This window comes from Gobius niger (assembly GCF_951799975.1).
Source record: "Gobius niger genome assembly, chromosome: 1".
NCBI lineage: Eukaryota > Metazoa > Chordata > Actinopteri > Gobiiformes > Gobiidae > Gobius > Gobius niger.
Window position 1 is genome coordinate 15,468,784 of NC_136852.1, and position 22,789 is coordinate 15,491,572.

General features: G+C 43.2%; 1 protein-coding gene across 1 annotated transcript; it reads left to right on the forward strand.

Annotated features, from left to right (window-relative positions):
* Position 1: 1 nt before the first annotated feature.
* On the forward strand, positions 2-22,786 carry LOC306960709 (uncharacterized protein). The gene is made up of 59 exons (XM_079553187.1): positions 2-132; positions 193-313; positions 427-577; positions 736-875; positions 981-1,115; positions 1,319-1,441; positions 1,717-1,872; positions 2,477-2,593; positions 2,686-2,847; positions 2,958-3,176; positions 3,306-3,473; positions 3,716-3,850; positions 4,201-4,416; positions 4,776-4,954; positions 5,056-5,158; positions 5,279-5,437; positions 5,580-5,742; positions 5,817-5,920; positions 5,996-6,175; positions 6,251-6,472; positions 6,545-6,724; positions 6,793-6,984; positions 7,130-7,279; positions 7,353-7,456; positions 7,600-7,802; positions 7,978-8,198; positions 8,271-8,417; positions 8,547-8,705; positions 8,780-8,931; positions 9,027-9,195; positions 9,276-9,384; positions 9,667-9,830; positions 10,046-10,171; positions 10,284-10,463; positions 10,565-10,789; positions 10,883-11,009; positions 11,163-11,362; positions 11,454-11,666; positions 11,737-11,882; positions 12,155-12,282; positions 12,424-12,568; positions 13,112-13,244; positions 13,312-13,461; positions 13,543-13,669; positions 13,741-13,952; positions 14,021-14,183; positions 14,256-14,344; positions 16,001-16,161; positions 16,230-16,344; positions 16,431-16,591; positions 16,666-16,711; positions 17,570-17,713; positions 18,364-18,690; positions 19,760-19,854; positions 19,937-20,043; positions 20,137-20,216; positions 20,436-20,470; positions 21,112-21,237; positions 21,556-22,786. Exons 1-59 carry the CDS (start codon positions 64-66, stop codon positions 21,970-21,972), a joined length of 9,150 nt encoding a protein of 3,049 aa, XP_079409313.1. The 5' UTR covers positions 2-63; the 3' UTR covers positions 21,973-22,786.
* Positions 22,787-22,789: the final 3 nt, after the last annotated feature.

Sequence of the window (22,789 nt, forward strand, 5' to 3'; positions counted from 1 at the left end):
TCCTACTGTCCCGCTGTAGTAAACAGCAGCCTTCATGCTTCACTGCCCTGCTCACCAGGCAACATGTGCCCTCCTGGAACTGATTCACAGCTTCCCTGTTTACCAGGCACCTACCAGAGCTTACCGGGGCAGGTAAATGTATTATATTAAGATTTTGGTTTGAAAGATATATAAAAAGTTGCCTTTTCGTAGGCTGAGTGTGTGGAATGTCCAGCTGGATTTTACTGTGCTGGTTCAATCGACGGTGTCACCGCACATGTGTCTGGAACCCAAACCCCCCTGTTATGTCCAAGAGGATATTATTGTCCAGCAGGTATCAGAGGAATTCAATTGTCCATGCAGAAAAACATACATATATATATAGTCATATAAAATGCGTAAGCATGGTCCATCTGGGCGATGATATGCTTCTTTTTTTAAACACAGGAACAAAGTCTGGTACAGCGTCAGCATGTCCAGCTGGCACATTCAGCAGCCAGATGGGTTTGTCCAATGAGTTGGCTTGTGAGCTCTGCCTTCCAGGGAGATACTGTAGTTCTTCTGGACTGACAGAGCCTACAGGACTTTGCTCTCCTGGGTAAGGCCTGCATAACCTCTGCCCTGCATTCTGTAAATCAAGATGTGACAATTTCAGTTTGTTTTCCTATTTCCAATCAAACTTGCCCATTGTCATTTTCATCAATCACTCCCAGCATCTGTCTTCTCATCCCATGTTTTCATTATCTCTCCATGTAGTTACCTCTGTATACATGGCTCAGTTTCTGCCCAGCCAGAACAAGGTGCAACAGGAGGCCTTTGCTCTGCTGGGTCCTACTGCCCAGAGGGTACCACTTACATGGTTCCTTGTCCCGCTGGAACTTTCAGCTCCATAGAGGGTTAGATCATCACTCACAGTTCATTTAAAAAATGCTCCAAATGTATATTATTCTAATTATTATTACAGTGGAAATAGACATGGAAATAATTTCCTTTGTTTTAAGGAGGAACATCCTTGCATGCGTGCCAGCCATGTGAACCTGGTTATTATTGTGCTGACGTTGGACTGTCTGCTCCATCTGGACCATGCCACCCAGGCTTCTACTGTACAGAGGGATCCAGAACAGCAACACCTCAAGGTAATGCCACATGGACTGATTTTCTTTATATTTAGCAGTTTCTTTTAATGAGTAAACACTTTAATTGAGTTACTCTAAAGCAATTGTAACAGGCAGCGGTTGGTCCCCCCGACAAACGTTACTCATGGAATATGGAATCATTCTTATTGCTCATCTCTGTTTATACTAGTAATGCTATTGAATAAAGGTTTGTTGTGTTGCAGGAAACAGCTCCTCTCTATTATTGCATCCTGATGATCTAACACTAGAGCAGTTTCATGGAGATCTGTGTCCAGCAGGTCATTATTGTCGTGAAGGCAGTGAAAAGCCCACGCCATGCCCACCAGGTACTCCGAAGCATCTAAAGTGTTTTTAAGTTGTAGTTCTGACTGTCTCAATGACTCCCAGAGGTACTGTATAACCTCTTCTAACCAAAAACAACCGGCCATAAAGCTTATCATAGTAAATGCCAGCAAACTGTCTGTAAAAAGAAAAAAAAACACTGTTGTGAATTGGTATAGTACATCTGTATAGTGTATTAGAGAAAAAAATATGATGTTGAAGTGACTTAATTTGTCTTAATTTGTTAATTTGACTTAATTTGTCAATTAATCACATGCAGGTAGTTTCTCTGCGAGGTCTGGAGCAGAGTCTGAGGCAGACTGTGCGACTTGTAATGCGGGTCATTACTGCCCCTCCTGGGCACAGACTCAGACCGACCGTCTCTGTCCTGCAGGGTGGTTCTGTCCCACTGGATCAGTGTCTGGACATCAGCCAGGTACATCATTAGGGGCAGGGTCTGGAGTTTGCCAGGCCCTGCTTCCTTGCAGTTTATCATTTAAATGTTACTTTGTGCTTCACCCAAAGTAACTTATAATTTGAAATAAATACTGCCTGTTCTCTGAGTCTAGACAGGGGTAAATGTGTTTGTATAATTCTGAACACTGTCATATAACTGTGTTGCAGTACGGTGCAGTTTTTTTCAGCACAATATTTAGCATTTTTGTTTTGGGTCATAGATACCATAGGCACATTTAAAGAATCTTTGAAAATACCCTTGTCCCTCTGGTGTCTTTCTAGTGAATAGAGTTTTGCTAATTTGAGCATGAAATGGGCCAGAACCCCAAAATAGGCTTTTGCTCATGGCTGTCAAAGACAGGGCACCAGCTGCTGAGGCTGCCTTCTCTTCCTTTGCCTCATAGAATTTTTTATGACAAATAGTCTTCTTGGTTTGTCTCTTGAGCTTTTTACCTACTGTTACTCTGCTGGCTTTTGTGGGCAGTGTGCAATTAAAGATATTGAGGTCAAAGATTAACTAAAAGCAAAAGCATAAAGTAAGTACATCTTGAAAAATATGTAACTTTGACCTGTGCATGTCTTAGAGTTTCTGTGTCCAGCTGGCCATGCTTGCCCACTCGGTAGTGCCGCCCCCTCCATCTGTAGCCCTGGTCATTTTCAGTCTTCACCAGGACAGCCCATATGTGATACCTGCCCGCCAGGTAATCTCAAATGAGTCACCTTTCTTCAGTGTGTGCTTGCATCCTCAGTTTAGTGAACCGTGATATGATTCTGAACCCCCTGAACACCTTAGGTTCGTACTGCTTGGAAGGGTCAGTGATATCGTCCTCTTGTCCAGTGGGAACCTTCAGCCCATCAGCAGGAAGGAGGTTCCTTAATGAGTGCCTGCCATGTCCCCTGGGCTTCTTCTGTAACACCAGTGGTCTTTCAGAGCCTTCTGGACCCTGTTTCCCAGGTCTGATTAACCTCAACCGAAGACATAGTCACTTTATAGAAAAGTCTTTAATAATGAGGTTCATGCCATATAGATATTATTGTTTATAGTAAGTCAGATGTCTGTCACAGGACATTTCTGTTCCCGGGGATCCACTGAACCAGCTCCTTTCTCTCAACCTTATGGAGATGTGTGTCCCATTGGACATTTTTGTCCTGAAGGCAGTGGGTCACCAAAGCCCTGTCCAAGTGGAAGCTTTCTTTCAGAGCCTGGGGCTTCGTCCTCCTCTCAGTGTCGCCTCTGCCCTCCTGGGAAATACTGTCTCAGTCCTGGAGCCTCACAGCCCACGGGTGAGACACTAGACAATTAATCAGGGCGCTTGTACCTTTTTTCTTTCATTGTTATTTATCCTACCGTGTGTGGTATGTATCCAATGGTATCTAGAGTGGTGAGAAATAAATACTGCTCTGTGTCTTTAGGTCTATGCTCCCGTGGTTTCTTCTGTGTTGGTGGCTCTGATAATCCCTCACCAAGATCCAACACCTCCTTGTTTAACTGTCTTCACAAAATACTAAATCTTTATTCAGATGCAGATGACATCTCTGCCTTGCACAATCCGTCCTGTTACAGTAACACTAGTACTTCAGGTGAGCTACTGTTTATTTTCTTATTTTTCATGCTGTCATTAAAATGTGCTGTGCATTTCTTCACACATTGAATGTATTATGCAAAGCCCAGTGATGACTGACAACGCCAGCTCTAGCCTAAAAATGTGTTGTTCTCTTTCCTATCCTATTAAACTGTTGAATCACTGAAACTATTTAAAGAGTTCCCACTCTCTTTGCGCAATAAATCATTAACATGCTCTATGCGCACTGTTCTATTATAGGGAGAAATGAGAGTTGGGTCGAAGAGGTAACAGAGCCTGAGGCAGTTTCAGATAATATCGTGACTCACACTGGCCCATGTCTCAAGACATCGCATTATGCATGTGCCATCTACAAAGGAGACATATGTCCAGAGGGTAGGTAAATCTCCAACTCTGAACTCGTGCACTCGATGTGATACTTAGTTCATCCCCAAAGCCAAAGTGTTATCTCCTTCTTATTCATGACATGGCAGTCCCACTTACTGTAATTGCTGTGACATATATAACTGCCTTCATTTCATCTACTTCCACTGTCCATCATTAATGCCACTCTGTATTAATGAGTCATAAAAAATGTACTGTGCCACATTAAAGTCAAAAGGCAATGCTCCTTGCCACATGATTCTCATGAAAGTCAAGTATCTCAAGGTCATAATTTAGATGTTGTGACAGTGATATATGGTCACAATCTGCCTGCACGTCTCAGAGCTGTGTCCATTCAACAGGTTCCCTCTGTCCTCTTGGCTCGTCTTATCCTCTTCTGTGTCCGGCTGGATTTTACTGTAATCAAACAGGCCTAGACGCCACAGCTGGACCCTGCACGCCAGGCTTCTTCTGTCCCAGAGGTTCTATCGACCCTTACGCTGCCCTTTGCCCCAAAGGACACTACTGCCCACAAGCCACCCCCATCCCTTTGCCATGTCCAGTCGGAACAATAAAAGGTACATTTCAAGTTGTTTATCATTCATTTCTACATGTATTTATTTATAGAATTTAACAATATTTTAACATTCATATGAACCAGGCAGAAAAAAAAAAACTGCGGGACCTCGGCTGTAAATTTATGATTGTCTTGGCCAGACTTGTGACATTTTCAAATTTTGAAATGATATATAGCAATGATATTTTGTTATTGTTGTACATTGGAGCAAACAATCTGAAGTAAAGATTGTGATGGGAAATTTATTTGACCTTTATTTAACCCGGAACGTTACAGATAAACATATCTGCTGTAGAATGCCCCTGGAGCAATAACAAACAATGTATCACCTGGTATTGCGACAGTGCGTTTCTCTTCCAGACTCCAATGGCGGCGTTACAGTTGAGGCTTGTCAGCCATGTCCACCAGGGCATTACTGTTACACCAGAGGCCTTTCTGAGCCAAGCGGCCAGTGTGCAGAGGGCTTCTATTGTCCTGGAGGGCAAACTTCTCCCAGGCCACCACAGCACGTCTGTTCAGTGGGACATTATTGTACAAAGGTCTGTATTATGATCATTTTTCCCCTATGTCTACATTTTGTTAAACACTGATTTTGCTTAAAAGTACATAACAGGCCCATGTATTTTAAATTTAACTGCAGGGGAGTTTTATTGAGTCGCCATGCCCTCTAGGAAGCTATCAGTTCAGACAAGCACAAGGCGGCTGTGAACCATGCCCTGCCGGTTTCTATTGTCAAGATCAAGGTAACGCTGAAGAATGGATAAAAAGCTGGACAAAAAAACATTTAGTGGCTCAAAGCACAACCTTTGGTGTATTGTCAGCCTCCCTGAATCAATAACTTCCTCCTCTTTCCCTTATTTCAGGGGTGATTGTCCCACGCCAATGTGAAAGAGGTTTTTATTGTCCTAATGGGTCAGTAAATCCAAATCCCTGCCCTTCAGGGACCTATGGAAACAAATCGGGACTCACAGAGGAAATACAGTGCTTACTTTGTGATCCTGGAATGTACTGTAAAGGAACAGGTAAAACGAAATTCATTGGCATTTATAGCATTTTTAGAATATGTTGTGTGTGGTAAATATAAATACAATTTTCTTAAATCATGACCTAATGCATGATGAATGTGATTAAAATTCTCAACATTCTCTTATTGAACAAAACTAGGAAGGACTGATCCCAATGGCCCTTGCGCTGAAGGATTTGTTTGTATTCAGGGAGCCTCTGAGTCGTCACCGACCGATGGCCTGACGGGACATCCATGTCCCCCTGGATTTTACTGCACAGTCAGGACATCAGCCCCCCAACCCTGCCCCAAAGGAACATACAGGTTCACATAAAGTATATTGTCATCTGAAAAAAAAAAAAAAAAACTCCCATGTTAAAGGTTGTTGTTATTGATAGTGACAAAGATGGACTTGTGGAGGTCTCTCAGTGTAAACGCTGCACACCAGGATTTTACTGTTCAGAGTCTGGCCTCTTCGCTGTGTCTGGCCCCTGTTTGCCTGGTAAAGTTTCATTCATTTATTATCAGTTACATGGGATGGAGGTTTGTATTTTACGCTTCATGCCGTTGGTGCCAGGTTTCTACTGTTTAGAAGGATCTCCGACTGCAACACCAAAGACAGGAGTATCTGGGGATGTATGTCCAGAAGGCCATTATTGCCCCGAAGGAAGCAATGTGCCCACTCCATGTCCAGCTGGCTCCTACCTGAATATTACTGCTGGAGTAAGCAAAGATGATTGCAAGCCTTGTCCTTTAGGTAAGTGTAACCTTTTCCTTTCTTACATTTGCATAATTATAGCTTCTCGGTGCTAACTCAGTGTTGTTTTCCCAGGACAGTTTCAAGACCAATCTGGACAAAAAGAGTGTAATCCATGCCCCCCTGGGTTCCACTGTCAAACCATAGGTCTCAGTCCTTCTAGAGGGAGCTCTAATGGAGTCTCTAGCCCTGAGCCTTGCCCTGCTGGATACACCTGTCCGAGAGAAAGTCCTGACAGGCAGCCTGTCCCCTGTCCCAAGGGCACCTACAGCCGAAATATGGGTTTATCCATGACAGGTGATAGGTGCCTTAAATAATTGGACTTTTTAAATAGGGGCTTAGGTTAATGTTGGTTTTTTTATGTCAAAGGTGAATGCTTAGTGTGCCCTGCTGGTCAGTTCTGTGGATCCGATGGTTTGATTGGTCCATCAGGTCCTTGTGATTCAGGTTTTCTTTGTATAATGGGAGCCACAGTTCCAAATCCCATGGACAACAGAACTGGATCGCTGTGTCCTCCCGGATACTATTGCAAACAAGGACTACGAGCAGGTGGGCAGATTGCAAATGAAAACGTTTTTTACATGTGGAACTATAATTGACGTATAATTGTTTTTCAGGCGATTGCTTAGCGGGATATTTTTGTGACTGGGGGTCAGGCAAAGCAGATCCGGTTCTTTGTCCAGCAGGTTTTTTCTGTCCCAGGGGCACACCAGCCCCCCTGCCATGTCCTGCTGGAACTTTCAGCTCAGTTAATGGCAACACACATCAAGAAAACTGCACCACCTGTTTACCTGGATTTTACTGTCAAGGTTAAACAAAGAAAAGATAATGGAATACATTTTTCCATGTGGCAATAAATTCTTCATATTGCAATTCTTTGTATACACGTTATCAAAGAAGTAAGGAAGTAAGTTATTTTAGTCATAAACCTGATTGTGACCAATGTTTTCACAGGCGAAGGCACTGTCCATCCCAGTCCTTGCCCAGCTGGACACTACTGTCCTCCTGGGCTCATTCTGGGTAAAGAGTTCCCATGTCCTCCAGGTACTTTTCAGATAATTTTTGGGGCATCCAATTCTGAGGATTGTGAACCATGTCCTCCCGGTATGAACCAGTAACAGTACAGTACAGTGAACTACCACCATTATACTGTACTAATGTTAACTGTCTGACGCAGGGATGTTTTGCTCCGACTACGGTTTGACAGAGCCGTCAGGACTCTGTGACCCTGGATACTTCTGTCCATCTGGATCAACCAGCTCCAACTCTAGTAATCATCAGGTTAGCCTCACAATAGCTGTAGTATATGTTTGTCTCTGTGGTTTAACATATTCACAGATGAGCAGTTTGTTATCTTTGCAATTTCATGCTTCAGAGTATTTTCCTGTTAACAGAAAGTGTATTTTGATTGGCATTTCTGACAGGCCAATTCTATCGAAAGCCGTATTTGCCCTCCTGGCCATTATTGCCCCATTGGCACTGGCCATCCTCGTCCTTGCCCTGTAGGCTCTCTCTCTGTCTCTGTTGGAGTCAGAGGAGTTGATGGATGTCAGCCTTGCCCCCCTGGGCTGTTCTGTGACAGGCCTGCATTAGCAGACATCCTTGATGCTCTGCCATGTCATGCCGGGTAAGTAAACATGTTTGTTTGTCTGCCACTGTCATTTTAAATCCAGCCTCAAGATAAGACACCAGACGGCTAAAATAGAGAATGTTCTATGCTAAAACAAAGTCATTAGTAACCATAATTTTTCGTCCCTAATGCATGCATTGCACATAGAAACACTGTGTATTATTGCATATAGGTATGTTTGTCTTGGGGGTAGTTACAGCCCAATGCCATCTGATGGCAAACATGGCTACTTATGTCCTACTGGACATAGATGCCCTCTTGGCTCAGCAATTGAACTGCCCTGTGAGCCTGGCACATACAGTTCAGCCCCAGGATCTGCACTGTGTTTAGTATGCCCTAATGGGACAGCATGTTCCCCCTTTGCCACTACAAAACCCACTGTCTGCCCAGCAGGTAATCTTGATTGTTCTTGTAGATTATGCTGCTTTACTTGTCATGAACTAATAAAAGCATCTGGGATCGTAGGGCATTTCTGTCCTGCTGGGACAGCTCTGCCTCAGCCTTGTCCTTCAGGGACCATAAGCAACCAGACAGGAGCACTCTCCCTCTTTATCTGCACTGCATGTCCCTCTGGATTCTACTGCAGCTCTTATGGAGCTTCCACGCCTACAGGTGAGTCAAAAGGAGTCAAATATAGAACTGAATGAGTCTATAAATTAAATGCCCTCTGCATTTCTCTGTCTTACCCTGTGCTTATTGCCAATTAAATGTTTCTTTTTTTCCCTTTTACTCTTTTTTCAGGATTTTGTTTAGAAGGTTACTTTTGTCAAAGTGGGGCCACAGAACCAGCTCCACAAAGCACAGATACTTTAAATGGACCATGCCCTGTTGGCCACTATTGTCCTGCTGGGTGCCCTTCTCCCATCCCCTGCCCCCTTGGCAGCATTCGTAACTCCACTGGTACACACAGTCCTCAAACACTAAATATCTTAATCACAACAAAGGTATGATTTGTATTATTGGTGCTATTACAGAAGGTGTGTCCATGGAGAGCTGCACTGCTTGTCCTGCAGGGTACTATTGTTCCAATGAGGGTTTATCAAACCCCAGTGGCCCCTGTGCTGCAGGCTTTTACTGCCCCTTTGACTTCTCATCAACTACTCCATATGCCTTCCTCTGTCCAAAGGTATGGTTCATTCAAGCCAGATTGATCTTGAGTGCTTCTCTCAGATAATTCGTGGTGGTGTGTAAACTGACATTCATATTTAACATGGACACTAGGGACACTATTGTCCTGAGGGCTCTCCTTTGGCTCTGCCGTGTCCCACAGGAGAGTACCAGCCAAACCCAGGCTCAGACACCTGTATACCCTGTCGCCCCGGCTTCTATTGTGAAGAGGCTGTTGTTGGCGACCCATGGCCCTGTCCACCACACTCATTCTGTCCTGCAGGTACTTTGTTTCTGTAAGAATGTCACAATCAGAACAGTACAAAACTAAAATGTGTCTCATACATGTGTGTCTACTTACAGGCACTATGGTTCCTCAACCCTGCCCTAATGGGACTTATACTTATGTAAACCAAACTGGGCTACATGAAGAGCAGGAGTGTTTACCCTGCCCTCCAGGAAAGTTTTGCAGGCAAGAAATACAATACATGAGCAGAGTGAGGAGACGCATTGGTGTGAACAGGCCCCACCGGCAGATAAAAGCTCTAATTTCTCGTGTATTCTCCTGACAAACGCCCAAATTTCAAAAAATAGATAGGTACAACACGCTCTGAGAGTATGCTTCACTGAACAACTAAATGAGCACATTAAGTCTCTGACATGTGTGAACTGAAATGAAAATGTCATCACAAAGGCATTTTTCTAAGCTACCATCCATGTATTATTTTTGAGGTTCTTGAGTGTGCTTTTGTAGTTTTGCTATAATTGTCTTTCTATTGTTTCTCAGAGCTGGTAGAATCCAAGGTGTGTGCGCGGCTGGCTTTCTTTGTCTTTCTGGAAGTGCAGAATATGCCCCTCAGGAGTCTAACCTAACCCAGTGTCAGTGGGGTATTCAATGTGCAGGGCCCTGTCCACCTGGTATGTACATAAAATACTTTAGGGACTGTTTTCTGTCTTTGCTACATACCTTGCTTTTGTTATGGTGCAAATGTAGCTTTTGTCCATTTCGTCTCAGTGTTATGTCTGTTTTGGCCTTATCTTGTTGCTGATGCGCTGTTCTTTTAGTGATGTTTTCCTTTGTAAATCGACGGTTTAGAAATGATACAAATCAAATGTATTATACTTTTTGCCAGGCTATTACTGTCCTGAAGGCACTGATGAAGCGAAACCCTGTCCTGTGAACACCATCCGGCGCTCTGCAGGGGGTGTCAGTGCACAGGACTGCTCAACATGTCCTCCTCAGTATTGGTGTAAATCTGGTAGGGTCTGATAATGGTGTTTGTGTTAAAACTGTTCTGAAGATAATGTAACTAGGTTTTTACATTTCACAAAACTGCGAGCCCATAGTAAAATGTGCTCATCTCATTTTAGGAGACCCAGTCCTTCACCCCTGTCCCTCCGGTCATTACTGTGATGGTTTACCTGGGAGTGACTATGACGGAGGAACAGGGCCCAGGCCATGCCCTCGCTTCACCTATCGGAGCTCTCCTGGAGCAGGCAGCAAGGGTGACTGCCTCGTCTGCCCTGCAGGTTCCCACTGCAACAGCACAGGTTCACTTCTGTGTTCTGGAAATATGGATATATCCTTGATTATTATTTTGGTTACTTTTTAATAAAAAACAAAAACAAATTGATGAAATTCTGTTTTCCAGGGCTTACTGATTACTCGACAAAGCTCTGCCCGCCTGGTTACTGGTGCAGTGGGCATGGGCCCCCCATATTGTGTCCAGCAGGAACTAAAAGATCCACTCCTGGAGCAGCTGCACTTGGCCAATGCGATCCTTGTGCCGGGGGTACTTTCTGCCCAGATCCTCGCACTACGGGAAGCCCCAATGTGGAAGGCATTCCCTGCAGGGCTGGTTTCCAGTGCCCCTTGGGTAGGAACAGTTCCTGACGTCACAGGATTTTACCTTTGTGTGGCTTTGGAAAATGAGCTGAATGGAGTCTATAAATTTCCCAAATTAATCCAGGTGCTGCAGCAGAAAAGCTGTGCCGAGCCGGATCATACTGTGGACCTCAAACTGCTGAGCCTCAGATCTGCCCCTTTGGTTATTTTTGTCCTGTTGGATCTCATTCGTATAATACCCCCAAACAACTGTGAGTGTAGTGTCCTCTCCAGTTCATCTAAATGTGGATTGTATCTGTAACCATATAAAATAATGTCAGAGTAATTTTAGCAATACTGCTTGGACTTGTCTTATGGGAATTTGTTAAATGTTTTATTAATAACCTTGTCGCCATGCCCCACAGCTGTTTATTTCCTTACTACTGCCCTGCCAACAGCACGGCTCTTACGACATGTGAAGGGGGTTCCATGCCTGTCAACACCACTGGGCTGAGGGGATCTCAAAGCAGCTGCTGTACTTTGTGTGAAGGGGGAACCTACCGTCTGCACCTCTCCACTAAACTGCGGTGCCTGACTTGCCCACCAGGTTACTTCTGCCCGCAAGGTACTTGGCATTCCGCACAAGGACAAAACTAATCACACTTAGCAGTTCGAAAGTCGTGAAGCTCTCGTAAACGTTGATTGATTAATGCCAGGTACAGACAGCTACAAGAATCATCCTTGCCCCCGAGGGTATGTCTGCCCCGTGGGATCATCTGAGCCAAAGGCGTGCCCTCCCGGCTCTTTTGGCAAACTCACGCACGTTGTGAAAGATGGCGAGTGTCATCCATGTCCAGCTGGAACTTTCAACCACCTGCCTGGACAGAAGGCCTGCTTTCCCTGCGGCAGTTCCTCCACCTCATCACCAGGTTAAACACTGCCACACTGAAACTTTTATTTGCACCTATTGATCTTGTTAATTGACCTCCACTGTCTCAGGGTCTTCATCATGTACGTGTATTGGCAAGAACAGGGCCTTCCAGCCTTCTGATGGCTCCTGTCTCTGCAGAACAGGTTTTGTGTACTATGATGAGCAGGATTTTCGGAGCTCGTCATTGGACAGTGTTCATGACTGTCAGCCTGAGGTTTGTATCATTAAACCGTTTCCCCCCCCCCTGCTTCTTCTGTTTTATGTTTAAAGGTCTTGTACCATATTTTCTTTTGTTTCCAACTGATGAAAAAAGGAGTATAGTAGATGTCCTCTGAACTCATTCCGAGCTATTCATATTTATTTTCTAACAAATTCTATTCTGTTACTACAAAACAATAGTACAGAGGCTTTAAAGTGTATTCTTGTTTGAGAGATTTTTTATTTGATATAGATGTATTAGATTATAGATATTTGCGTGATGTCTAGGTTAACAGGCGGTGTGTGAAAGGAGAAGTACGTTTAGCAGCATCAAGAGCGTGCGCATCCGCTGCTCTTCACTCCTGTAATGTCCCCTGTGGACCACACGGAGGGACTCTTGACACTGAGATGGGCATGTAAGTGTTTAACACATTCTTACAATCCTTTGTCACTGCTGTATAGCTAAGCTATCACAACTGTAAGATGTAAGGAAGCAATGGATTGCGATCCTTCAATGACATGCTATCCTTGTGCTTTGTCTGATGGTGGTGCGTCAGCTGTCAGTGTGAGAGATACGTATCTGCTGAAGAGCTGTGCAACACGTCCTGTCTCTCAAGTCTGCCTCATCTTTCCGCTCAGCTCTCATCAGACGGACAGCTCCTGCTCAGCCTCAAAGAGAGAAAAGGCTTGACCTGGGCCAGGGTGAGGGGAAGCCAGCAATTATTAGCATCATCAAAAACTGCATCTGCATCAGTTACTGAAATTCAACACTTAGTTCCTACATTTTTGATGGGTTATAATGTTAAAGTGTAGGGCTTTCCAAACTTTTCAGATTGTGACCCCCAAATATTCAGACAAACGATTAAGGACCCCCACAGTAAAATCTAATTAGCGTTTGTCCTCATTTCAAGGGTCAAAATATTTTAAATCTGGTGATGATGATAGATTTACTCAGATATCTTGTTTTAGATTTCAAAGTGCATTCATACTATTTCAATATACCAAATTTATAGATTCTTGAAATAATCCTGTGGCCCTAAGGTCAGTGCCTCCTGATCCCCACTTTGGGGATAAAGTTTATACCAAACTGCCTCTAACTCCTGAAAGATTAGCAATCACCAGTTATTAATGTGTTTAGCCAAGGGCTTGTGCTGAAGTGTTTTAAATTTGCCTAAAGCTTGCATTTGTTGATCATGATAGTACAGTGCTGGGCTAAGCACATTTCACAGGATTTGTGTTCGCCAGTCTGTTACAGATATTTTAGGACCCGATATCCATGCGAAGAGTATTGGAAAAATTAATTTAGTGGAGTTTGGCTCTGAAGGAGTTTTTGGATGGATTCCCACGCGCAACGAGCTTATTCAGCATTTTCTCACAGGTGATTATCTATTTATCTGATATTACCCGACAGTAGACAAGAAGCCTTTCAAACTTTTTCTTACCAGAACCCGTAGAAGTTTTCCACTCTCACCCAAGAGAAAGAAGAGACACTGGAGGTGAAGGGGTTTTGACTGTACTTCCACGTATCCCTAACCCCATCGCCTGCATTTCCTCTGGTGACATGCTGTTTTTTCAACTCACCATCAACCACACCGGTATTGTATTTATGTTTTAGTACCAAAACGATACTGTAACATTTAACATGGTTTTCTCCTAAAAACATGAACGCTCCTTAGATCGCCATCGCAGCCATTTCCCAGTCTATCAGAAAGACCACCTCTTTAACAGCAACCCCAGCTGGGACTTTGGTGCCTTCAGGCAACTGCAGATACTCATGAAACAGACAAACTTTAACTCCACACGGTTGGGAACAATTACTCCACATACTACACTGGTAAAGAATGTGAAATGACTAGTGTTACTCACATTTTCAGGTTTGTGCATATGTTTTCTGAACCTGGGAAGTACGTGTTTGTGGACAGTGCTGTCCCAGAGTGGACATTGGTCGTGGTGGTCAGTGAGAAAGGAACAGAGTGTAACCCACGAGCTGCAGTTTTTCAACCAATGACTCCAGCTCAGTTGGTCAAATTTGGAATTGTCAAACAACATCAACTTAATCTTTTGCCCGACTGGGGTCTTATCGCTGGTGAGCATCATGAAAACCATTCACCTATATTTAGTTGTTATAAGCTGTGCTATTCGAACTGATTTTAGGTTTCCTGAGTTTGCTCCTGGCACTGGTTGTGGTACTGACCTCTACAGTGCTAATTTTGCGACCAGAGAAGTCAAAGCTCATTGCACATTGGAAGAACAGGCCAAAGTGGAGGAATGTGGGGGAACCATTTTGTCCTGTGGAGTGCACCTGCTCAAAAGACAGGTGAACATGAATGTTTAGTAGTAATGCTACATTGAATATTTGTGACCTGTGTTTTTTTATTTTTGCTTCCAGTGCAGCCCCTCCAAGCCTGGCATTAATTTTAGGGAGTCGTGGAGAGGGAGAGGGGGCTGAGGCTGAGGAGCCTGCTATTTCCAAAGGAGGTATGAAAAACACTTTCCCAGTAAAACCATACAATAAAATTATATTGAGCCTTGTCTATTTATCATTAACACTAGCTGAGACCCGGCCTTCGGCCGGGCCTCGCTAGTTTGCACATTTGATAGTCTGAGATTATGAGTTATTACAAAGAAATGTCCAACCCGTCACACAGTTCAGCTGTAGACCAGTGGTTCCCAACCCATTCCAAAAACTATGGCCAATACAAATGTTTAAAATAATTAATGCTAAAAATAATTTCAAACAAACTGCAATTTGAGTGTTTGATGCACCCGTACTCCTCTCTTATAAAGTACAACGACAATATGTTCGCTAAAAGGGAATAGAATTCAAGAGACAGTGGAATAAGTATGGATAAATATGAGGGGTTCAGCTCTAACGGGTCGGTTGACGGTGCAGGACCCGTGGTTTGGTGCATCACGGTAGTGTACAATGTAAAAAAAAATAAGTAGGTTTGGAACTGAAATAGCCTAATGATCGTTGTTAGACAGTATTTATAACCTGACAATAAAATTGGCAATGCTTTCAAAGCTGCTTTAGAATAAAATGTACCTCTGGGCTCACAATACGTGAAAGCAAATGACACACATCGCCCGGTTTTGATGCGCGCGCGCACACATACGCGCGCGCACACGCACGCACACACCGCCCTGTTTTGATGCACGCGCGCGCACATACACGCACCGACGCACACACAAACGCGCGCACACGCGCACACACACACATCGCCCTGTTTGAATGCGCGCACACGCACGGCAGTCAGATCTCGCGCACTCGCGTTGTTGTGACGGCGGGTTGTCCGAGGACAGCAGCACCGCGGTCCATATGGACCCGTGGTCAATGGCCGCGGGCGGCGGGACCGCAACGTGGGGGCCGGCACCACGCACAAACTCACTACTGTCGCCAGGCTTCCTGATGTTCCCAAACGGTCTCCCATCCCAGTCCTAACCAGGCCCTTCCCTGCTTAGCCTCGGAGGAACGGTCTCCCATCCCAGTTCTAACCAGGCCCGTCCCTGCTTAGCCTCGGAGGAACGGTCTCCCATCCCAGTTCTAACCAGGCCCGTCCCTGCTTAGCTTCAAAGTCGGTATGGGAAATAAACATGGCGGCGCCCAGGCGGCGGCCATTGAGATAGCGTTTTCTATAATAGATGTGTAATATAACTGGGTCACTCATGAACCCTGTAGTCGTTTCACTGTAGGCCATAGTTGTGGTTCATAATCATATACCGTATAACCATGATACCATGATCAGTAAGCAGGCTACTAAAAGGTGAAGTTGTTTTAACTCCTGACCTGCCTTTTGCATTGTTCATGCAGCTTGATAGAGTGTTTAAAACATCTATTGGACTAGTCATTATGATGCCATCACGCATGAGCAGGTATCATTTAACAGCCTATTTCTCAGTTGATTGATGATAGAGAAAATAATGGCTCATACCACACTCTGGTGGCTTGAGCTGCTGCTTTGTGAAGCATTCCAGTAAGCCTCTACATTTTGATTTGTAGCTGCCTATCAGCCCGTTCAACCCAAAAAGGGAAAGAGCAGTGTAGAACTGTGTCACAAAGATGTTTTAAAACTTCTTAATAAAATACAATGTTTTAGTTTAATGTCATAAATAACTCATGTCCGGTCTGCATAGGGAGGGTTTCAAGCTGCTGTGATCTGGAGGAGTTCAATGTAAAAACATTGTACGACAAACTTGAGGACCAGAACCTGCATATCGCCTCACAGCTGGTCCGGCATCGCAAAGACACACAGGAGTTCTACAGGAACATGTGCCAACAAACCGAAATGCTAATTGTACGAGTCTCCATTTCACCTACAACCTTTTACCAGCTTGATGAGTGATGTTAATGTGCCTGTTTCAGAACATTTTTGAGAACATGGACAATAAAAAGCTGCTGCTCCTAAATGATTTGCTAATGCATAGTAACGAAAGAGATAACACACATCATAGCAGAGCGGAGGAAAGATACCCCCAAGGTAAAATATTAAATTGTCAGCAGAATGTGTCCGTGAAAACTCGATTACAGCTTCATTCATTTGTTATCCTCGTTGCCTTACGACAGACGAGGCTTTCGCAGCATTACTGGGAGCTGTTATTCGGTCCGTTGAAGCTCTCCTATGCAGAATGACCGTCGGGGAGACATGGCACCATCAATACTTGGTCCATCATGACGGCAGAGAGAGCGAGCCTCAGCACGGTGACGCCAACTTGTGCTATACCCAGGTTCTGACTGCTTTATAACAAAATATCACTCAACATTATTATGTAATGAACAAATCATTTTGGACTGTGCCTAGTTTTCATCTGCACATCTGTCCAAGGAAGAAGCTATGAGTGAGCCAGGTAACAAGTACACGCTAATAAGCATTCACATATACAAAATTACCTAAAAGCATAAAAAGTTATTACATGAATTGTGTCAAAATTAAGTGTCATTAACCTCTTAACCCCCACCTGAACTGAGCACATTTTCTCCCGTTGGGCAGTAAATCGAAAAGCTTCTTGTATAAAGTGTCAAATGGTGACCAAAATGAGATGTAAACAATGATGAAAAAGCAACACAAACGTGACAAAATAGTCACAAAAATGCAACAAAAATGAAAGAAAAAAAAAATCCAACATATAAAGTCACAAAAATGCACAAAAAAGGGATACAAATACAACAAAAAAGTCACAACAATGCAACAAAGAGTCTCAAATATACAACAAAAAAGTCACAATAACGTTATTTTTTTATTTTTACAAAAAATGCAACAGAAAAGTTGATAAAATACGATGAAACAGTGACGACAACACGAGAGAAAAATCTCAGATCAGTTTTGTAGGTCTTAGCTTTCAAATCGGGCATTACACTGGGGCTGCTATAGGCTGTCAGCTCTCCAGTCAAGAAGCTTTTAGATTAGGTGTGGGTTAAAGAGGTTAGAATTCTTCATAATTTCAAATCATTTATCAGAAAAAAATAATTGTGACTAACAAAATATACACGTGTCCTGTTTCCGTGTACCATAAATACCACTTTCAGGTTATTTTCTTCACATTATCATGCTATTACTGCACGGTAAAGTAAATGCTGAATGTTTTATCAGTGATGAATCAAGGAAATACCTATGCTTTAATAATGTAATGTCATAGTGTGTCACTTGTTATGGTTGCAAAACATGATTGATTGTTGCTCGTCTGAGGTCGTCCATCTCTCCACAGCGCCCTGTTTGAGTGACCATGACCTGTCCAAGCTGGTCAGCATTACTCCGTTATTCAAAACCCTGCAAGACATCCAGCATTCCTTACAGAACCTCGCGGGGGGCGAGCGCAGTCTCCCCGACAGCAGCACAGAGATCGACCAAAGTACTGTGGCTTCAGAACAATTTCAGACCTTGACTTACTGCTTTTATTATCAATTTACTATGTTTCCTTTTTGGATGGTAAAAAATTTAACAATACAACATTTTTTTATTTGAGAAAAGTTATGAAAAAAGTACATTTCAAGTATTCAGAACCTAGACAACTGCAGGCACACTTCATTGCTCTCATGTATAGTTGTTTTTAAACATTGATAAAGCTTCAGGCTGTGGTGAATGGGCTGCATGAACAGAAGTGACATGTGACTTCTGCTCTTCCACTTATTTTCCTCAGAGGGAATAGCACTGTCTCACATAACTAAATACACAACAAGATTACACGTCGTTTTTCTCATGAACCTAGAGGCGAACATTAAACAGAAATCCAATTACCAATTAATGTATGAAACATTATCTTTAGTTTACATTTTATTAAGTCGCTTCGTTTTTAATTCATTTTTCTTTAACACTAGCCATCAGCTCTGAGATTTAAAAACTCCTACCTCAGTGAACACAGACATTTAATCATTTAATTTATTATGGGAAAAAGCTAGTTCTTCATAGGAACAGGAAGACTGATAGGAAGTCACATGTTGCTCATCGCCCAATTCCATTCATTGACCACAATACAATGATCAAATGATCTTCTATTCACAGTGGAAACACATACAGATTCAGAAAACTGTGAGCTCGTCCCCACCGCACTGGACAGCCTCTCCCCTCAGCACTCAGCCATCTACCTGTTTGGATGCCAGGTGATGCAACTGCTCTCCGCCTGCCCCCGCTTCCCGCCTGTGCTTCTTCTGCTGGCCAAGTCGGTCCCCACACCTTTAACTCCGGCCAGTGAGAAATTCCTGACACACTGCTCCGGACATTTTTATTATGATGCGACCAATCAAATCCTTTTTCTGTCAGAGGAAAGGCTCGTTCATGCGGGGCAATTTGTCTCCACTCTTCTCCAGTCCATGGCACACATCGCCGCAGGTAATTGGCGGGCTTGTTAGAGGGGCATTTGCACAGCTGCATAACCCACATTTCATCAAATTAGAAAATGGCCGATAAAGACAATACCACGCAATCAGTGTAGGCTTTTGGTCGATTACATCCATTTATTGCAACACTTGTTAATGAAAAATGAAAAACCTGGTCATCAAAGTGAGCATATAGGCTTTTCATTATCAGCTGAGACCTGATGGGACCGCGAGGCAGATCCACCAGATGAGAGTATAATCAAGAGATCCAGAGATGAACAAAGGATCGGTCGATAAGAAAGTGACCGGTATCCGCAGTTTCGGGTAGCGGCTCCACAGCTGGAGGCTTTCCCACTAACCTAGGCTCAGACTGGATATGTTTGTTGAGGAGAGAGGTGGAAGTAGAAATGAAGAAAACGGTTGCACTAACTGTCAACAAAGTGTAGATCAGCGGTGCCCGCGGGCCAAATTTGGCTCACCGGAACAATTCCGTTGGCCCGCCAGAGAGTGACCTACTTTTGCGCCACATCTGGTTAATTCTCCCATCTTCAATGGTAATTATGGATGCAGTACACTTTTTGGCCACCAGAGTCAAATTATAGGCGCTGGTTCCCGCAAAGTTAAAGGGACTAGATGCAAGTTGGTAATTTTATACTCACTACTGCCACCTCAGGTCTTGCGCGTAACTGCAGCTTCTATGTTAAGCTGTTAACTGTTACATTGGGCACTATAGTGCTAAAACTATTTTGCCATAGTAAACATTTGTTTTAATGTAGCATGTTCTTTGCATAGATAGAATCAAATGCAAATATATACCGAAAAATAAAATAAAGTAACTTATTATTTTCAGTTATATGTGTTTCACCGTTAGCATCGCTGCATTTGGCCCGTGATCCACAGGCACTTTTTCATTTTAGAGAAAAAAAGTTTGGGCACCCCATGTCTAGATTTACGATAATAGCATTTAATGAGAGTGCTCAACTTTTTTCCCTGTTCCCCCAAAACATCACACAAATGCAAACGTTTTCCTGTCACTACTGACTTGCAAATAAAGTATTAGCTCTGTGTATATGTTTGCACAGGGTCCAAACCAGAGATGTTTTTGAAAGCTCTCCACGAGGCCATTTCTGTTCTAGGCCTTCAGCTGTTCAAGCTCTCATTCAAGTGGAACTCAAGGGTTTGCAATTGTGTCTAAGCTTTACATCAGTACTTGTTCCGTTTGCTTAACTACAGCTGACTTTTATGCTTGTTTTTCTTAGTCAAAACCGGAAATGTCAGGGGTGCAACAGGGCTCATTATTTTCGGAGTTCCTCAATATCAGAGTTCCGGCTGAAGCGCACTTCGCTGAACATCTATTAGCAAGCAGGTGGGAGGAAATAAGTAACCTTCATCAAAGGAGCTACTTAAAAGTACTCAGAATAAAGCTGTGGAATAACACCCTCTCTGTACTCCGATTTAGACTTGAAAAATACAAATATCTGAAGGTAGAACAGCTCATCTCAAAGCTCAAACAAAGATCAATAGAAGACGAGGACAGAGGTAATTTCAGTGACTTTTAATATCATCAGTTATCCTTTATGTAGTCATACCGTGTACTATATACTTTCAGTGGGGTTTTTGTCTTATATGTTTGTCTTTGTGTTTTGTTTTAGCAATCAGACTATTCATGCACTTATTCATAAAACTTTTTACTGTTTCCACTTTCATTGATCTAGACTTCATTATAATCAATACGATGTGTCACTTTTTGTCTTTGAGCCAAATCTATGCCAGCACAAGGGAGTCCAGTTCAGGTAAATTACTGCAAACATTGTCTAATTAATGCTAATGAATACAACAGGATATATAGTACTGGTATATATATATATATAGGGAGAGCTATACTATGTATAACTTTATTGATCTCACAATGGAGAAATTCACTTGTTGTATCTTCAGAGCACTCAAGGGGTGCAAATAGACAGGAAAATGTGCAATCAAAGAAGAACATGATCAAGTAATAGTACATAGAGGTCTCTTATGTACAATGAATAATAAAAGCTGTAAAAGGGGTTTAAAAGGGGAAAGTCAACGCAGTGCAAAGTGTACAGTCATAGTACAGGGTTTTGCATAGTTAGTTATTAAGTTACTATACAATAGGGTTGTACAGTGTCAGCAGTGGGGATTGAGGACCTGCAGTCGCGCTCCTTTTTGCACTGAGCCTCCGTCTGCCACTAAAAGAGCTCCTGTGAGAGGTATTGTCCATGATGGATGTGAGCTTGGCAAACATCCTCCTCCACAGAGTTCAGGGGGCACCCCAGGACAGAGCTGGTCCCTCCTGACCAGCTCGTTCACTATTGAGTAACATGTTTCCCTACCTATCATGTTACAATCCAAACTGGTAATAATTTGCTATTTGACTCCACCACTTCATTCTTTCCATTCCTGTTTTTAGATGTCCTGTGTCGAGGAAGAAATTGACCGACTGAACGAGTCCTTTTTGCAACTGAGCACGCAGTTACAAAACAGAGTGCAACTTGCAGGAGACACCGGGGAGATGAGTACTGGAAATCGGCCTGTGGTAATTAGCTCACTAATGTGTAACTGTGTTATCCGTGAGAGCATAGAGCTAGAGCTTTTAAATGATCACGGGACATTGTTCTTTGTCATAAACAGCTCATCTTCACCCTTCATTACTTTTTTTATTCTATGTGTATAATTTCTTTAATTTCTTTAATTTCTTTTCACTAATTTAGCCTTGATTTAAAGGGAATTTGAATGTCATTAAAATACATGAGTGGGATGCATTCGGCATTTGCATTGGAATTTTCCCATGCCTTAATTTATCATGTTTATCCCGGATCATATGCAATCATTAACCTATCACATTGCGTTTCAGAGTGCGTCACCCTCATCCACACCAAGCCTCAGTCGTAATGGAACAATCCTGCTGGAACTAAAGAGACGCTGTGTATCGCAGCGCCTCAATGAGCTCCAAATCACATTAGAGCACATCAGACGTTGCCAGCAGCATGACAGCAATTCACAAGACAGAACGAGAAGCCTTACACAAACAGACAGCAGCAGCACTCAGCCGGGGCCGAGCAAGCACTATCCTGGCACGGGCACTCACAGTGCTCCTGATGACCAGAGGCAGGACAGCTCTAGCTACAGTCACGAGGCAGAGGAGAGGGCTGGTTCTGGTAACTACAAATATGAGGGTCAGATTACTGAGCAGGCACTGGTTAATCAGACCTCATACCCACATACTTTACTGGAGACTCAGCGGTCTCAGAGTCAGCTTCAGGCAACGTAAAACAGCCTGGTCCACTAACCTCAGGGCAGATAATTATGGGGGAAATGGTGTTTTGTGTGGGTCCAAAAAAGCATCATACTGTGCTCTCCAAATAACACAGATTGCAAGTATTTATTTAGTATTTTATGATTTTTTTCATTTATTTTATCTGTTGGCTCCCAGTTCAGTTTTCTCAAGGTCCAAAATGTTCTGTTTCTGCATGAACACAATGTGGAACATATGCCTGGTTGTTATTTTCACAGTCACAACACTGTCTCTGTGACCTGCTTGTCTTCATGAATTATTCAGTTTATTATTTTTGAGTGTATTTTTGTCTCTCCTAGCTGTGTGGTATATGCAAAGTATTACTGCGTGTATCTGCAAACACGAAAACACGTAAAATTAAAGCGTTTTTAAGGCAACCTCGTTAGTGTTTCTTTTGCTCGGATGGTTTATGTGATACACAGGCTTCCGTGTCTTAGAATAGAAAGTGAGTATTCCTACAGGTGGCGTAAAGCCAAATCAGAAGGTCAGATGGAACAAGTCTTCACTTACTATCAGTGTTTGCGCCCAGCTCTGTGCCAAGTCCCTGAGCTGCATCTGCCATGCCCCAGGTCTGTGTGCAGTGTATTTGTGATGAGTGAAGGTGTAGTTCAGTGGCTGTGAAGATTATGAGCCTTATCAATTAGATTAGCTGCTTTCCAACACTGACCTGGCATGTGTCTCATCATGCCTCTGGGTTCGGCAGCTCCACAATATGAATGCAGTCCTGCTGTTTGTAGATCAACAAAAACAGTTGGATTTGCATTTACAAACAAACTTTTTTTTAAATATTCTT